Here is an 11,986-nt window from a genome sequence, read left to right on the forward strand (position 1 = left end):
GAGTCAGTGGGGGCTAGTCACTCGGGATGTGAGGGTGGGGGATGCTCAGCTGGAGGGGGAGGGGGCGGGGGTCTCGGGCAGTCAGCTCCGCAAGGATGTGAGATTCAGAACAACTCGGGTTCCCACCCATGTCCTGCCACCCAGGAACGGCGTGCACAGGCCACTGCTCTGAGCCTGTCTCTTCACCTGCAAAGTGGGGGTGGTGACAACTCCCTCCTTCTTGCTGAGAAGATTTAATGCCATGAAGTCTGCACCGTGCTCACCTGCTACCACCGAGACAGGTACACAGCAGGCAGTGAAGGATGGTGACTTGTTGTTTTCCAGATTCTTATTTTTAGAAAACTTTCTCATGCATGCACTGCTTAACATCAAAACAATTTCTCAACCAATGACTCACTGAATTCCTTAACACCCCCAACCCACTCCACCCCACGAGGAAGCCGGCTGAGACCCTGAAGCCCACAGAGGGAGGATGGCGTGCCCCCAGAGGCCCACCTGTTGGGGACAGATCAAAGATTGGAACCCCAGCTCAAGGGGCCTTTCGTTCAAAGTCTGCTTTATAGATTAGCTCTCCAAGTGACAGGGGAATCTAGAAAATAGGTCATCTCTGGGCTTCGAGGTCCAGACTAGACACTCTGCCTGGGTACAGCACGTTGTGATAATCATCATTATTTACAGTCATAATAATAATAGAAGCTCCCATTGGGTGCCACTTCCTATGGCAGTTCCCCCGTCTGTAAAATGCAGATGATAGTGGTAAGTTCACCTTGTGGGATTGTTGGTGAGGAGGGGTTAATATTTGTAAAGCCTTTAGAACAGGGCTCGGCATACAGCAAACATTACGTCATTGAGAACATTGAAAATACAGAAGTGGCGTCTGCTAAAGGCTTAAGATTGCCTCACGTTCTCCTCAGGACACGCCCACAGGAGGCTACCATTACGTCCATTTTGCAGGTGGGGAAACTGAGAGCTCAGAGATGCATGGCGAGGGCAGGCATGTTACTCTCCCGAGGACGGGGAGGGCGAGCTCTGAGCGCATGCAAGTGGGGAGTGCAACCCAGGGCCATCTGCCTCCAGATCTATGGGGCTCCCATCTGTCCCTCCTCCACTTCTGCAGGTCCCCAGGGGGGAGGCAGGATGCAGCACGCTCTGGGGAAGGTATTTCCAGAGGGTGACCTGAGCCCTGGGCCAGGCAGAGGGTTATTAATAGTGCCCTGCCTGGGGAGGATGGCTCCGGGGAAGGCAGTGGGAGGGCGGAGCTGAGCCAGCGTGGGGAGGAGAGACTGCCCAGAGAGGCTGGCTGAACTTGGCTGCCAGGGCCCCTCCCAGCCCCCTGGAGCACAGCTGTTCCCTCAGCGGATTCTCTGGGGCTGGTTCATCACCTCGGAATACTCCTGTGACAGGAGCCACTTGCAAAACCCGCCTCCAGCCCCCAGCAGCAATAAATAGAAAGCTCCCAGCCCAGGAGAAGCGAGAAGTTTCTAGGCCTGCCTCCCTGGGTTTATTAAGCTCCTGGCTCCTCTTTAGACCTCAGCGGCTCTGGCTGCCAGCCTGTGTGGCCTGCGAGGACAGAGACTGGCTGATCCCTGGTGAGGCAGTACGGATAAGGGCCCTCTGGGATTCTGCTGGATCAGCGGGGGGTCGCCTTTGGTGGCTGGAGTGTCTCTGGGGCCCAGGACCCCAGCCTGGTGTGTGCCTCCGTCCCTGGCAGTGGATGGTTCAGCATTTTCTGAAGCTGAAGAATAAGTTTGGAAGACCAGCCCACCCACATCAGCTTACTGTGTGACCTTGGGCAGGTGGCTGTGGTTCTCTGAGCCTCCACTTCCCCTCCAGCTCAGCGGCCACCATGGCTGATGGTCAGATGCCCTTCCCCTACACGGGCCGACTGCGCCGGGACCCCTTCCGAGACTCGCCCCTCTCCTCCCGCCTGCTGGATGATGGCTTTGGCATGGACCCCTTCCACGACAATTTGACTGCCTCTTGGCATGACTGGGGTCTGCCTCCATTCTCCTCGGCCTGGCCGGGGACCCTGAGGTCGGGCATGGTGCCCCGGGGGCCCACCGCCACGGCCAGGTTTGGGGTACCTGCTGAGGGCAGGACCCCCCCACCATTCCCTGGGGAGCCCTGGAAGGTGTGTGTCAATGTGCACAGCTTCAAGCCGGAGGAGCTGATGGTGAAGACCAAGGACGGATACGTGGAGGTGTCTGGTGAGTAGTGGCCGACAAAAAGGAGAGAGAACCCGGGGAGGGAGGCATAGACATCAGCCCTGGAAACAGCCAAGAGGACAGTTCCTTACGGGGAAGCTGTGACAGTATGACACAGGTGACTTCAGGGCTCAGGAATGCAGCCCACAGGAGTTATCTTTATGGAAAAGCACTCCTCTCCTGGCTTCCAGGGGAAATCTTAACCTGACCCAGCTGCTGGGGCCTTCGGGTGCTGTATCAATCAGAGTCCAGGCAGGAAAAGGTAAACCAGGTCAGATATTTTGACAGAGGGCGTTGAATGTAAAGAATGAGTTAAACAGAGAAGGAATCAAAGACAAGGAAGAAATGGGCTCCCTTGCACCCCGGCATCACAACAGTCTCGAAGGGCGTGTTTCACGCTGGACCATCATAGTGTTGATAACCAGCGCAGCTTTCAAGAGAAACGCCTCCCTTTGTCAGGGGAGGAAACTGAGGCATAGTGGTCATTATAATGATACTAATTGATAACCTTGATTGAGCGCCTACTGTCTGCTAGAGACCACGCTAGGTGCCTTCCCCGCAGCATCTCAGTCAATACAACCAGAGGAGATGAGTCCTGTCTGTCTCTTCTTTTTACAGTTGAGGAAACTGAGGCACAGAGATGTTAAAGTAACTCCCTCAAGGCCACCACAGATTCAAACCCAGGCTGTCTGGGAATCGGGAGGCCAGAGGCAAATGGATAATGTATTGAGCCCCCGGACTAGGTGCCAAGGGCTGGGCTAAAAGTCTTATTTCTTCTCTCAAGCAATCCTCACTCCAGCCCCGAGAAGCAGAGGTGTCTAGTGTCCCATTTTGCAGTTGAGGAGGCTGAGGTCCAGGTGGGACTCCTCCAAGGTCACGGTGTGAGTCAGCAGCAGCAAGAGTCTGGGCCTACCCATGACTCCGGGCCCACGGCTCCTGCCACCACATCCCAGCCTGGGAGAGGGAATGCTCCGGGAAAGAAAAAACAGGAGCTGGGGGCTCCGTCCCTCCCTCTAAGCAGGGCGGCAGAGGAAAAGCTTTCTCTCCCCTTCCCTCCCAATTAACACTCCATTAGAGAGAGCATGTTCCTGGCAGGCTCCGCCAGCCAGAAAATCAATAAAGGCCACGCAGACACAGGCTGGCAGGACAAGCCCCGGCAGGCAGCGGGCAGGGGTAGGTTCAAAGCCTCGCAGGGCAGAATTGTAAACATCAGAGGCTCCGGAGGGTGTGGTGGGCCAGGAGACACGCTGGGACCACGTGCTGACGGAGGAGGTCAGCCAGGGCTCCCCGAGCCAGGCAGGAGTTCTGCAACCAGATCCGCCACTCACCAGCAGGCTGTGCACATTGCATAACTTCTCTGTGCTTTGTTTCCTTATCTGAAAATGGGATTCAAAGAGCGACACCACATAAGGATTCTTGTATTAAATGAGGTGATGTGTGTAAAGTGTATACATAGTGCCCAGAACACAGGGGATAAGGACTGTAATTGTGGGGGATGTTGTTGTTGTTGTTAAAATGCCAGGCACATGGTAGAGGACCAATCAATCATAAATGGTAGATGCTCTTTGAGACCTGGGTTCGAATCCCGGCACCGCTGTTCATGCTCTAGATGGATATGGACAAGAAAGTCTTCCCACGGCTCCCAGCCTCAGTTTCCTCATCTGTGTCATGGGGATCATAATAATCTCTCTCCTGCAAAGCTGTAGGGAAGGTTAAATACACTCAGACAATATATGATAATAAAAGCAGAGTGTCTGTAATGGCTCCTAACAGGGCCTGCCTGGCGCTCAGTAAACAAGGTGATTATTATCCCCAGTCCTGCTGTCTTTGTTTTAATTAGGGTTCCAGAATCTTCCACCCCAGATTGGAGGATTGCTCATGCCCCATGGCCCCCTCCAGAAGAGCTCTGTTCAACCTGGAAGGTTTTTCTCCATCCTCCTTTCTAGGTGCTTCTTCACAGGTGAGGCCTGGCAGCTCCAGGCTGAGATCCTGGCGAAGCACCTTACCAATCCAGGGGCTTTGAGTGAGCGATGGAGCCTCAGTCCCCACGTCTGTAAAATGGGCTGGTCGGGGCTTAAATAAGACGAAGACAGACGAAGCCTTTTTAGGCTGTAAAACCCTCACAGGGTGCACTTAGCAGCCGCAGCGTGACAGGATCCCAATCCCCTGAGATTGCACATGGAAACTATCATAACAGAGGTTTCAGAAGTCAGATTGATATCAGGCTCTATTTAAAAAGCCACTTTCAAGGGGCCGGCAGAAGTCAGATCGGGTCTCCCAGCCTCCATCCCATGATGACAGACCTATTCCTCCTCAAGCACTTTGTGTGGGGCACTGTGCTAAATGCTGCCATGTGTTGGCCCCCTGGTCCTTCCCATGGACTTCCCAGGAAAGACGGATAGGTTTGTTCCATGCATACTACAGAAGAGGAAATGGAAGGCCAGACAGAGTAACTCACCTGAGACCACCGGCTTCTCCACAGTAATGTCTGAAACTCAAAGCCGGGCCTGCTTAGACAGTTCCAAGTCAGGATGGCTCAATCTGCTTCTGATTGCGTGGCCTTGGGCAAGTCCTACCACCTCTTGTTGTTCTTATGAGGAGGTGGACTAGATCAGTATTTGCCAAACGGTGTGCTTTAAGATGCCACTAGGCATCTGAGAAACAGAGGGAGGGGCATCCAGAATTTTAGAAAGTTCCAGATGCAACTAAATTATAAACAGGTCTCCTCACTGCAGGACTTATCAGAGCCTTGAATCCACCAATGGAGTTGATGGATCTCTGAGAGATGGTCCTCTCTTATCTGACCACATATGAGTGTCTAGTTCCAGGGAAGTGTTTGGAAAATGCTGGACTAGAAGAGTTCCATCATGCCTCACACACCCCACCCCCAACATGCAGACACTAGCCAAGAAATGTTCCCTTCATGGGCCACTGGGCCAGGCCCTGGCCAAGGAAGGGACTGGAAAGCCCCAAGGCCTTATTCCCGCCCCTTCGTCTTAATCCCAGGGCCTGTGCCTCCCCTGGAAACAGCACTGTCTTTCTTTAGCTGGGCCAATGGACTTCCCCCAACTCCTGCTTCCTGCCTCTTGGCGCCGACATTTCTCTGAGGCACGTGGAGAACATGGTGGTTGCAAGGGGCCTCTGACTTCCTCCAGCCTCCAGATGAGTTCTTGAATACAAAAATTATAATAATTACTTTTTTCTGTTTACAAAAATAAAGTATTTCCACAGTAGAAAATGTAGATAGGAAACCAAAATAAGAAGCGAAAAAGCACTCATAATCCTTAAACTGGCCCAATAAATAGATATTCAAATAATATGCAAATTAAATTCAAGACGGGCCTCCTAGCAACATCCTCTTACAACCAGGTTAACCCCCTCCCCTCCCTGACCCCAAAACCCTGTTTCCAGAGCCCGGACAGGGAGAGCTAGCTTGTGAAGAGCACTCCTTTCTCCAAACATCAAAATAAACCACAAGCATTCACCTTCACATAGTTTTTTGACCATTTACACAGCAATTCTGTGACTCATTCTCATTTGCTCCTCACAATAACCCAAGCCTTGTCACCCCCACCTTAGAGAAGAATAGACTGAAGCTCCGAGAACAGAGATGCTGGGAAATGTCAGAGCACAGACTCAAACCCATCTACCTCCTTTTGAATCTGCGCTCCATCACTTCCGAGCTGTGTGACCTTCAGCACATCACCTCACCTCTCTGAACTTTCATTCCCCATCCACAAAACGGTGATGGTAAAAGTACCTGCCTTCTAAGGCTGTTGGGAAAATTAAAGGCGCTGAGAACAGTGGCTGACACCAAGTAAGAGCTATATAAGAGTTTGCTATTATTATTCTTATCATCATCATCCTTTATTATTCCCAGGATACCAAGGGTGCAAAAGGGCTGAGTCAGAGGCACTGGCCTGTCCCCAGGGGAAGCAGGCCTCCGGAGGCCCTGGCTTGGGGAGGATACCAGGGAACACACAGCGCCCTTCTGGCCACAGGCCTGGGTTGGAGCTGGGCAGTTGGTGGTCACGGACTTGGCAGGTCGCAATAAGCTTTCCCCGGGGCAGCACATCACAGAATAGCATGTTCTGGAGAGCCAGACACTCCAGCTTAAAAACCCAAACTCCTACACGTGTATCCCTTTCTGCCCAGCTGATGGGAGAATAAATTGATGCAGCCTTTCCTAAGGGCAATTTAACAATACAGACCAAGCCTTAGAAATTCTAGAACTTGGAATTTATCCTCAGGGAGTCATCAGGCCGCATGCAGATCTAGCTAGGATGACATTCAGGGCACTGAGGTTCTTCCCAAATGTCGGGAACCTCAGTGCCCAGAAGCTGGGGACTGTCCAAATGAATTTTTATATCTCTGCAGTGAAACGCTGTGCAGCCGCTAGTAATCCCGCTGTTAAAGAATATTTGCTGTAATAGGGAAAAATAATTATAATATGTTAGCAAAAGATAAAAACAGGTTTCAAGTGTAACATACAATATGAGCCCATCTGACAAAATATGCTATCTACGTCTATAACATCTATACTATGTAACATTTATGCACTTCTAAGTAACATGGAAAGAAAAGTCTGGAACATATAAAAAATATTATTAATTTCCTCCGGGTGATGGGATTATGAGTGTTCTGATTGTTTCTTCTTCATTTTCTACCTTTTTGAACAGACACTTGCATTATCTGGTGATCAGAAAAAAGTTATTAATAAAGGAATAATGTTCATAAAGAATAATTAATGTAATCACCTGTAGATTCAGTTTAAAAAAATCTGGACTGTAAAAAGACACTAATCCCACTAGGTTATTTACGGTCTAGATTGTACAGTCCCTCGGAAGGGTGCCCCTGGGGAAATGAAGGTTCTTAGGCCTGGAATGTGGCCCCAAAATGAGGAGTGAGGAATGAGTAACGATAGGATAGGAGGTGAGCGGCTCTGCTGGGCACTAATCCGGTTTGTTTAAAGGGAAATTAGAGACACTCTCTTCAATAAAAGAAAAAAAAAAGAGTTGGGAGGAGCCAGGAGGCTCGGAATTTGTTATATAAATTGCAAGATAAAAGCCAGTGTGGGCCCAAGCCTTCTTGTAATTTCATCTTTTTCCTTCCTAAGGGAAGAAAAAAGCTCTCTCCTGCTGCCCTGGGAGGGTGTGGGGCGGGGGAAATTCCACCTCTCCCTACTGTGTCGTTTCTTAAGAAAAGCCCCCTTTGGAGAATCTGGGTGGGTTTTTTAGCAGACGAAGCATTATTTCCAGGTGTACACATAATGTGGCTCAAAGAGCTACTCAGAAGCTGGAACAGCAGAGAGGCAGCAGACCCCAGCTCCTGGCCTAGGTTCAGAGAGAGCTGGTTCAGAGCCCACGGCTGCCACACATCTGCTGGGCAACACTGGACCCATCACTGGGCCTCAGTTTCCACATCTCTAACCAAGGGAGAAAGAAGCCCACCCTCAGAGCTAGGAAAGGCCTCTGTTAGTTGTAAGGTCAGCTGAGTGGCAAACTAGCCCCACTCCCTTCCCAACACCCGTTCTGGGGTGTTAGCCTCAGGGTTCTACCGTCTGGTTAGGAGTGAGGGGTCAGATTCAAGACCTTAGAGGATACAGTGCAACGTGTGGCCCAGGTTCTGTGATTTCCTAAGACTAGTAAGTAATTGTCCACAAACCACGGTCAAGGCCTCCTGTCCGTTATTTACTTCATCTTCACAACAGCCTGGGAGGAGGCTCAGGTGGGTCCACTTAGCAGATGAGGGACCAGAAGCTCAGACAACTGGAGCCACTAGACCAAGCCCCAAGCCACACAGCGAGGCAGGCGCAGGATTCGAATCCAAGTCCGAGTCCTGACGGATGCCCAGGGCACGTAGATGCTGACCCGTGGCATTTCTTTCCCTTCCAGGCAAACACGAGGAGAAGCAGCAAGAAGGCGGCATTGTTTCCAAGAACTTCACAAAGAAAATCCAGTAAGTGACCTGGCAGTGTGGATTTCAGGGTGGGAGTGGAGGAGACGGGGGTGCCTGGGACCCGAGATCTGGGGTCTCTCCCTCCTGGGGATCTCTCCTGTGAGACACGGCCCAGGGCAGGGACTTGAACCCTCATACCTGAAGGGGAGAAAGTGTCACAGCAAACCTGCAGCAGGGTCCCAGAAAGGGGGGCCGCATAGATTCTCCTGTCTCGCCTGCTCAGTGCCCTGTGAGGTCGGTATCAACAATCCCGTTTTGTAGATGAAGAACCCGAGAATAAGAGAGGTGAAATGACTTGTCCACAATTCCACGAAAATTGGGGCACTCCCCTACCCACGTGGTATGGCTGAGGGAGGATCTCCATCACGGTCAAGAAGGACCCTCCCCCGATGCCCTAAAGGCCCAGTAGAATCTTCCTTGGGGAGGCTGCTCGCCCTAACTCTCCCACGGCCAGCAGAGTGCGCCTTCGCTGGAGCATCCACAGGAATTAAACTGGAAGGTGTCCTGCCGGCTCCGCTTACCACCTGGAGGGGTCCTGAGGCTGAGATTGGGATGAAGGAAGGGCAGGTTTTGCTGAGGGGAGTGAGAAGGGCTGAGCCTGGGAAAACCACATGAGCAGCCAGAAGACCGCCAGGCTGAGCCACTGAATCAAAGCCACCAGAGGCCCTGATGGCAATGCCTGTGGGGAGAAGAGACTCACAGCGGGGTACTGATGGCTAGATGCTTCAGTGACATCTTCTCCCTAATCAGCGTCACTCCATCACGTGCTCTTCTGGCTCCACAGCCTTTTCGCCAGTCATCATTGCATTTAGTCTTGGCAGCGAAGCTGTTCAGGGGAGGAGAGATTGTACCCTCCTGCTGTTATGTGGAAACGAAGTCTTCCAGAGGTGAATGGACATACTCGAGGTCCTTACATCTGGAATTTAGAACAGCCCCAAACGGATCCTTCAACTCTGAGTTTAATGCTCCTTCCTCAAGCAAGGAATGCCCTTTCCTCGTCTCTATGAGATGTGTGCTGATTCTGGCCTTGCAGAGTTACCAAGTGAAAATGAGATGAGATCATGGCACAATGATCCGCACGCAGCAGGTCCTCATACGTGGCCGTTTGTTATTACTATTATTGTTGCGGTTCTTGAATCTTTGCTCCACTCCTAGCCCTGGCAAAAAATGTCCTGTGTCTGGAGAGACTGGGCTAGCTGAATTCTGAGGCTTCTTTCAGCTTTGGGATTCTGCAGTCCTGTCTCTCCCACCACGTGCCTGCTCCTGACCCGCCTGGTGCCTCTGGAGTTCTTGGAAGCCCCAGGACACTTCCTGATAAGGGAAAGGCCAACAGCTTCTCTTCACGCTCGCTGGCTCACGCGCCGTCCCCAAGACCCACACCTCTCCCTGGTCCAGCAGCCAGATCAAACATCGCTGAGAGCAGAGAGAAAGGGAAAAGGGAGGAGGAGGGAGCCAATGTTTCTTTCAAGAGACTCATAGAAGGTCTCAGGTTGGAGTCACAGGCAGGGCAAAGCTGTGGAGGCGACTGAGCTGAAAAAGAAGTCAGCGAATTAATCATCTTAAGAAGACGGCCATTTTGTGGATTTCGCTGTCTCTGAGACCTCTGGGAAAACAGCTTGCTGGAAGTTGCTTGACCAGATAGAAATGCCTACAGCTGCTCAAGGCAGGGCTGCAGTTGAGCTGGGGCCCAGCAGCTGAGCTGGGCTGGTCGCTACAATACGGGACTCACCATTGTCCTGAGCTCCCCAGGTGCCCTCCCTAGTTGACCTAGCCATCCTGACCCTGTCCCCAGGACCCTCCAAACCGCCCCACATTCCAGCTATTAAAGGGTCCCCAGAACCCTCCTCCATAACTAGATCAGGTATCTATCCATTCTGGCTGGCCAATGTCCAGTTGTGCCAGTTGCTAAATATTTTGAATTTCACCCCTGGGTGTAGGGAGTCCGGGCTCCATGATAGAGAGAGTGGGTAACTCAGAGCAATTTGCTGAACTGCTCTGAGCTTCTGTTCCCGCATTCCCTCACAGATGGATCTGTGATGGGGAATGAGAGGACGTGTGTAAAGCGTTTAGCACGGGGTACAGACTCAGCGCTCAGTCCATGGGAACTAATATTATTAAAAGATTGCAAGGCTGGGATCACACAAGAGCAGGTGGGACCTCCTGGCCCCTCCTGGCTCTGCCCAGCCTCCAGACACCGAGGAGCAGGACGGGAGTTTGGGATGGCCCTGGCCCAATCTTAGGAGGCCTCATCGCCTCTCCCAGGAAAAGCTCAGGTCATCAGAGGACAGGGAAGCTCCTTCAACCAGCTGAGATCCTTGGAGATTTCCAGCCAGGCAGGATGCTACAGCTGTTGGCCTTAGCCCAACACACCCATCCCCGTGTGAAAGGCCCCATCTTGCCTGGATGAGGGGACGGGGAGAGGTCTTGGAATTTGCCTATCAGACTGGGGGCAGGGCGAGGACTGCAGATGAGATCTTTCCCACATCCAAGCTGGATGAGAGGACAGGAAGCAGGGGACACAGGAAGTCATCCATGGAGGATGCTCAGAGCCAAAGCAAACTTCAGTCTCTTTGCTCCACATTTTCCCACGTATCTGTTCTGCCTCTTATCGTTATCTACGATGTGTCAAGAGCCATGTGGAGAGGTTTGTAGGTTTAATTGTATTTCATCTTTAGAAGAATCCTATGGAGTGGGTATGATTACGCCCATCTAGTGGGTGAGGAAACTGAAGCTCAGTGGGATGGTGGGACTCAACTAAGGTCACACAGGAAGGAGCAGATCTGAGATTGGAGCACAGGTGTCCCTAACTTGAACTTCCCCTATTCGGTTAGGGCAGACTGAAGGACAGTTATTGGCATACGTCTTCACTATTTTTTGCCACATATGCTAATGTTCCCATACTGTTATTTGCTTATGCCTTGTTTTTTTCCGATCAATTCACTTTTGATACAGTGAAATTCTCATCGCTAACATGTTCACCGAAGAAGGCAATCATAACAAAATCCAATGAAAGCAAAATGTGGTGAAATAACTAGATAATGTTGCCTGCGGAAGGGTCTAAGACTTACATCTGCTGTCTCTTTGTTAAAAAGAGAAAATAGCAAGAGACAGAGGCTGCAGGTGCTCAAGGCTTGTTAACCCTTCGCTGAGACCTTTGTTTAGATGTAAACAGAAGGACTGAAAGAGAATTGGGGAGGAATAACTTTCCCACCACGTCGATTCAACATACAGGTTACCTGGTGAGGGACCTTGAACAAGTCTATTCCCAACTCCGGGCCTCAGTTTCCCCATGTGTAATATGAGAGCATTGTCCTGGACAATCGAGAAGATCCTTTTGGGCTCTGATGTCCTATGGTTCAATGATGGCACAGCTTGTGCTAAAATATCCCCAGCTGTCAAGGTGCCCACTTGGCGAGCCAATGCCTGCAATGACAATGCAGAAGCTGACACTTATTGAGCGCTTACTGTGTGCCAGGCACCATTCTAAGTCCTTTTCTTTCATTATCTCACATAATTCTCACACCACCCTAAGAGGTAGATGCTATTATTACCTCTTTTCTTACAAGGAAATAGATTCAGAGAGGTGAAATCACTAGCCCAAGGTCACACAGTCGGGAAGAGCCGGAATCTGGATCCAGGTCTCCCTGCCTGCCAAGTCCAGGCTGTGGACCATGCCTACCCTGTCACATTGTACCGGGTCCCCACTGGGTTGGCGTGCGAATGGTTCAACAGAGTCAGCCCATCCCCCAGCAGAGGGAGGGGGGTCCAAAATCTTGCCCTTGTCTCTGCTCCAGGAGCTTGACTTGGCAGGTGTTCAAATTCTC

At 51.4% G+C, this 11,986-nt stretch overlaps 1 protein-coding gene across 1 annotated transcript in view; it reads left to right on the top strand.

The window, feature by feature from the left end:
• The window catches only part of HSPB8 (heat shock protein family B (small) member 8), a 14,522-nt gene continuing 2,536 nt past the window's right edge, over positions 1-11,986 (top strand). Inside the window, exons 1-2 of the mRNA XM_014854587.3 lie at positions 1-2,207; positions 8,099-8,162. Of these exons, the coding sequence (XP_014710073.1) occupies positions 1,847-2,207; positions 8,099-8,162 (425 nt within the window). The 5' untranslated portion in view covers positions 1-1,846. The remainder of the gene's footprint in view (positions 2,208-8,098; positions 8,163-11,986) is intronic.

This window comes from Equus asinus, chromosome 8, assembly GCF_041296235.1.
Source record: "Equus asinus isolate D_3611 breed Donkey chromosome 8, EquAss-T2T_v2, whole genome shotgun sequence".
In the NCBI taxonomy this organism is placed as follows: Eukaryota; Metazoa; Chordata; class Mammalia; order Perissodactyla; family Equidae; genus Equus; species Equus asinus.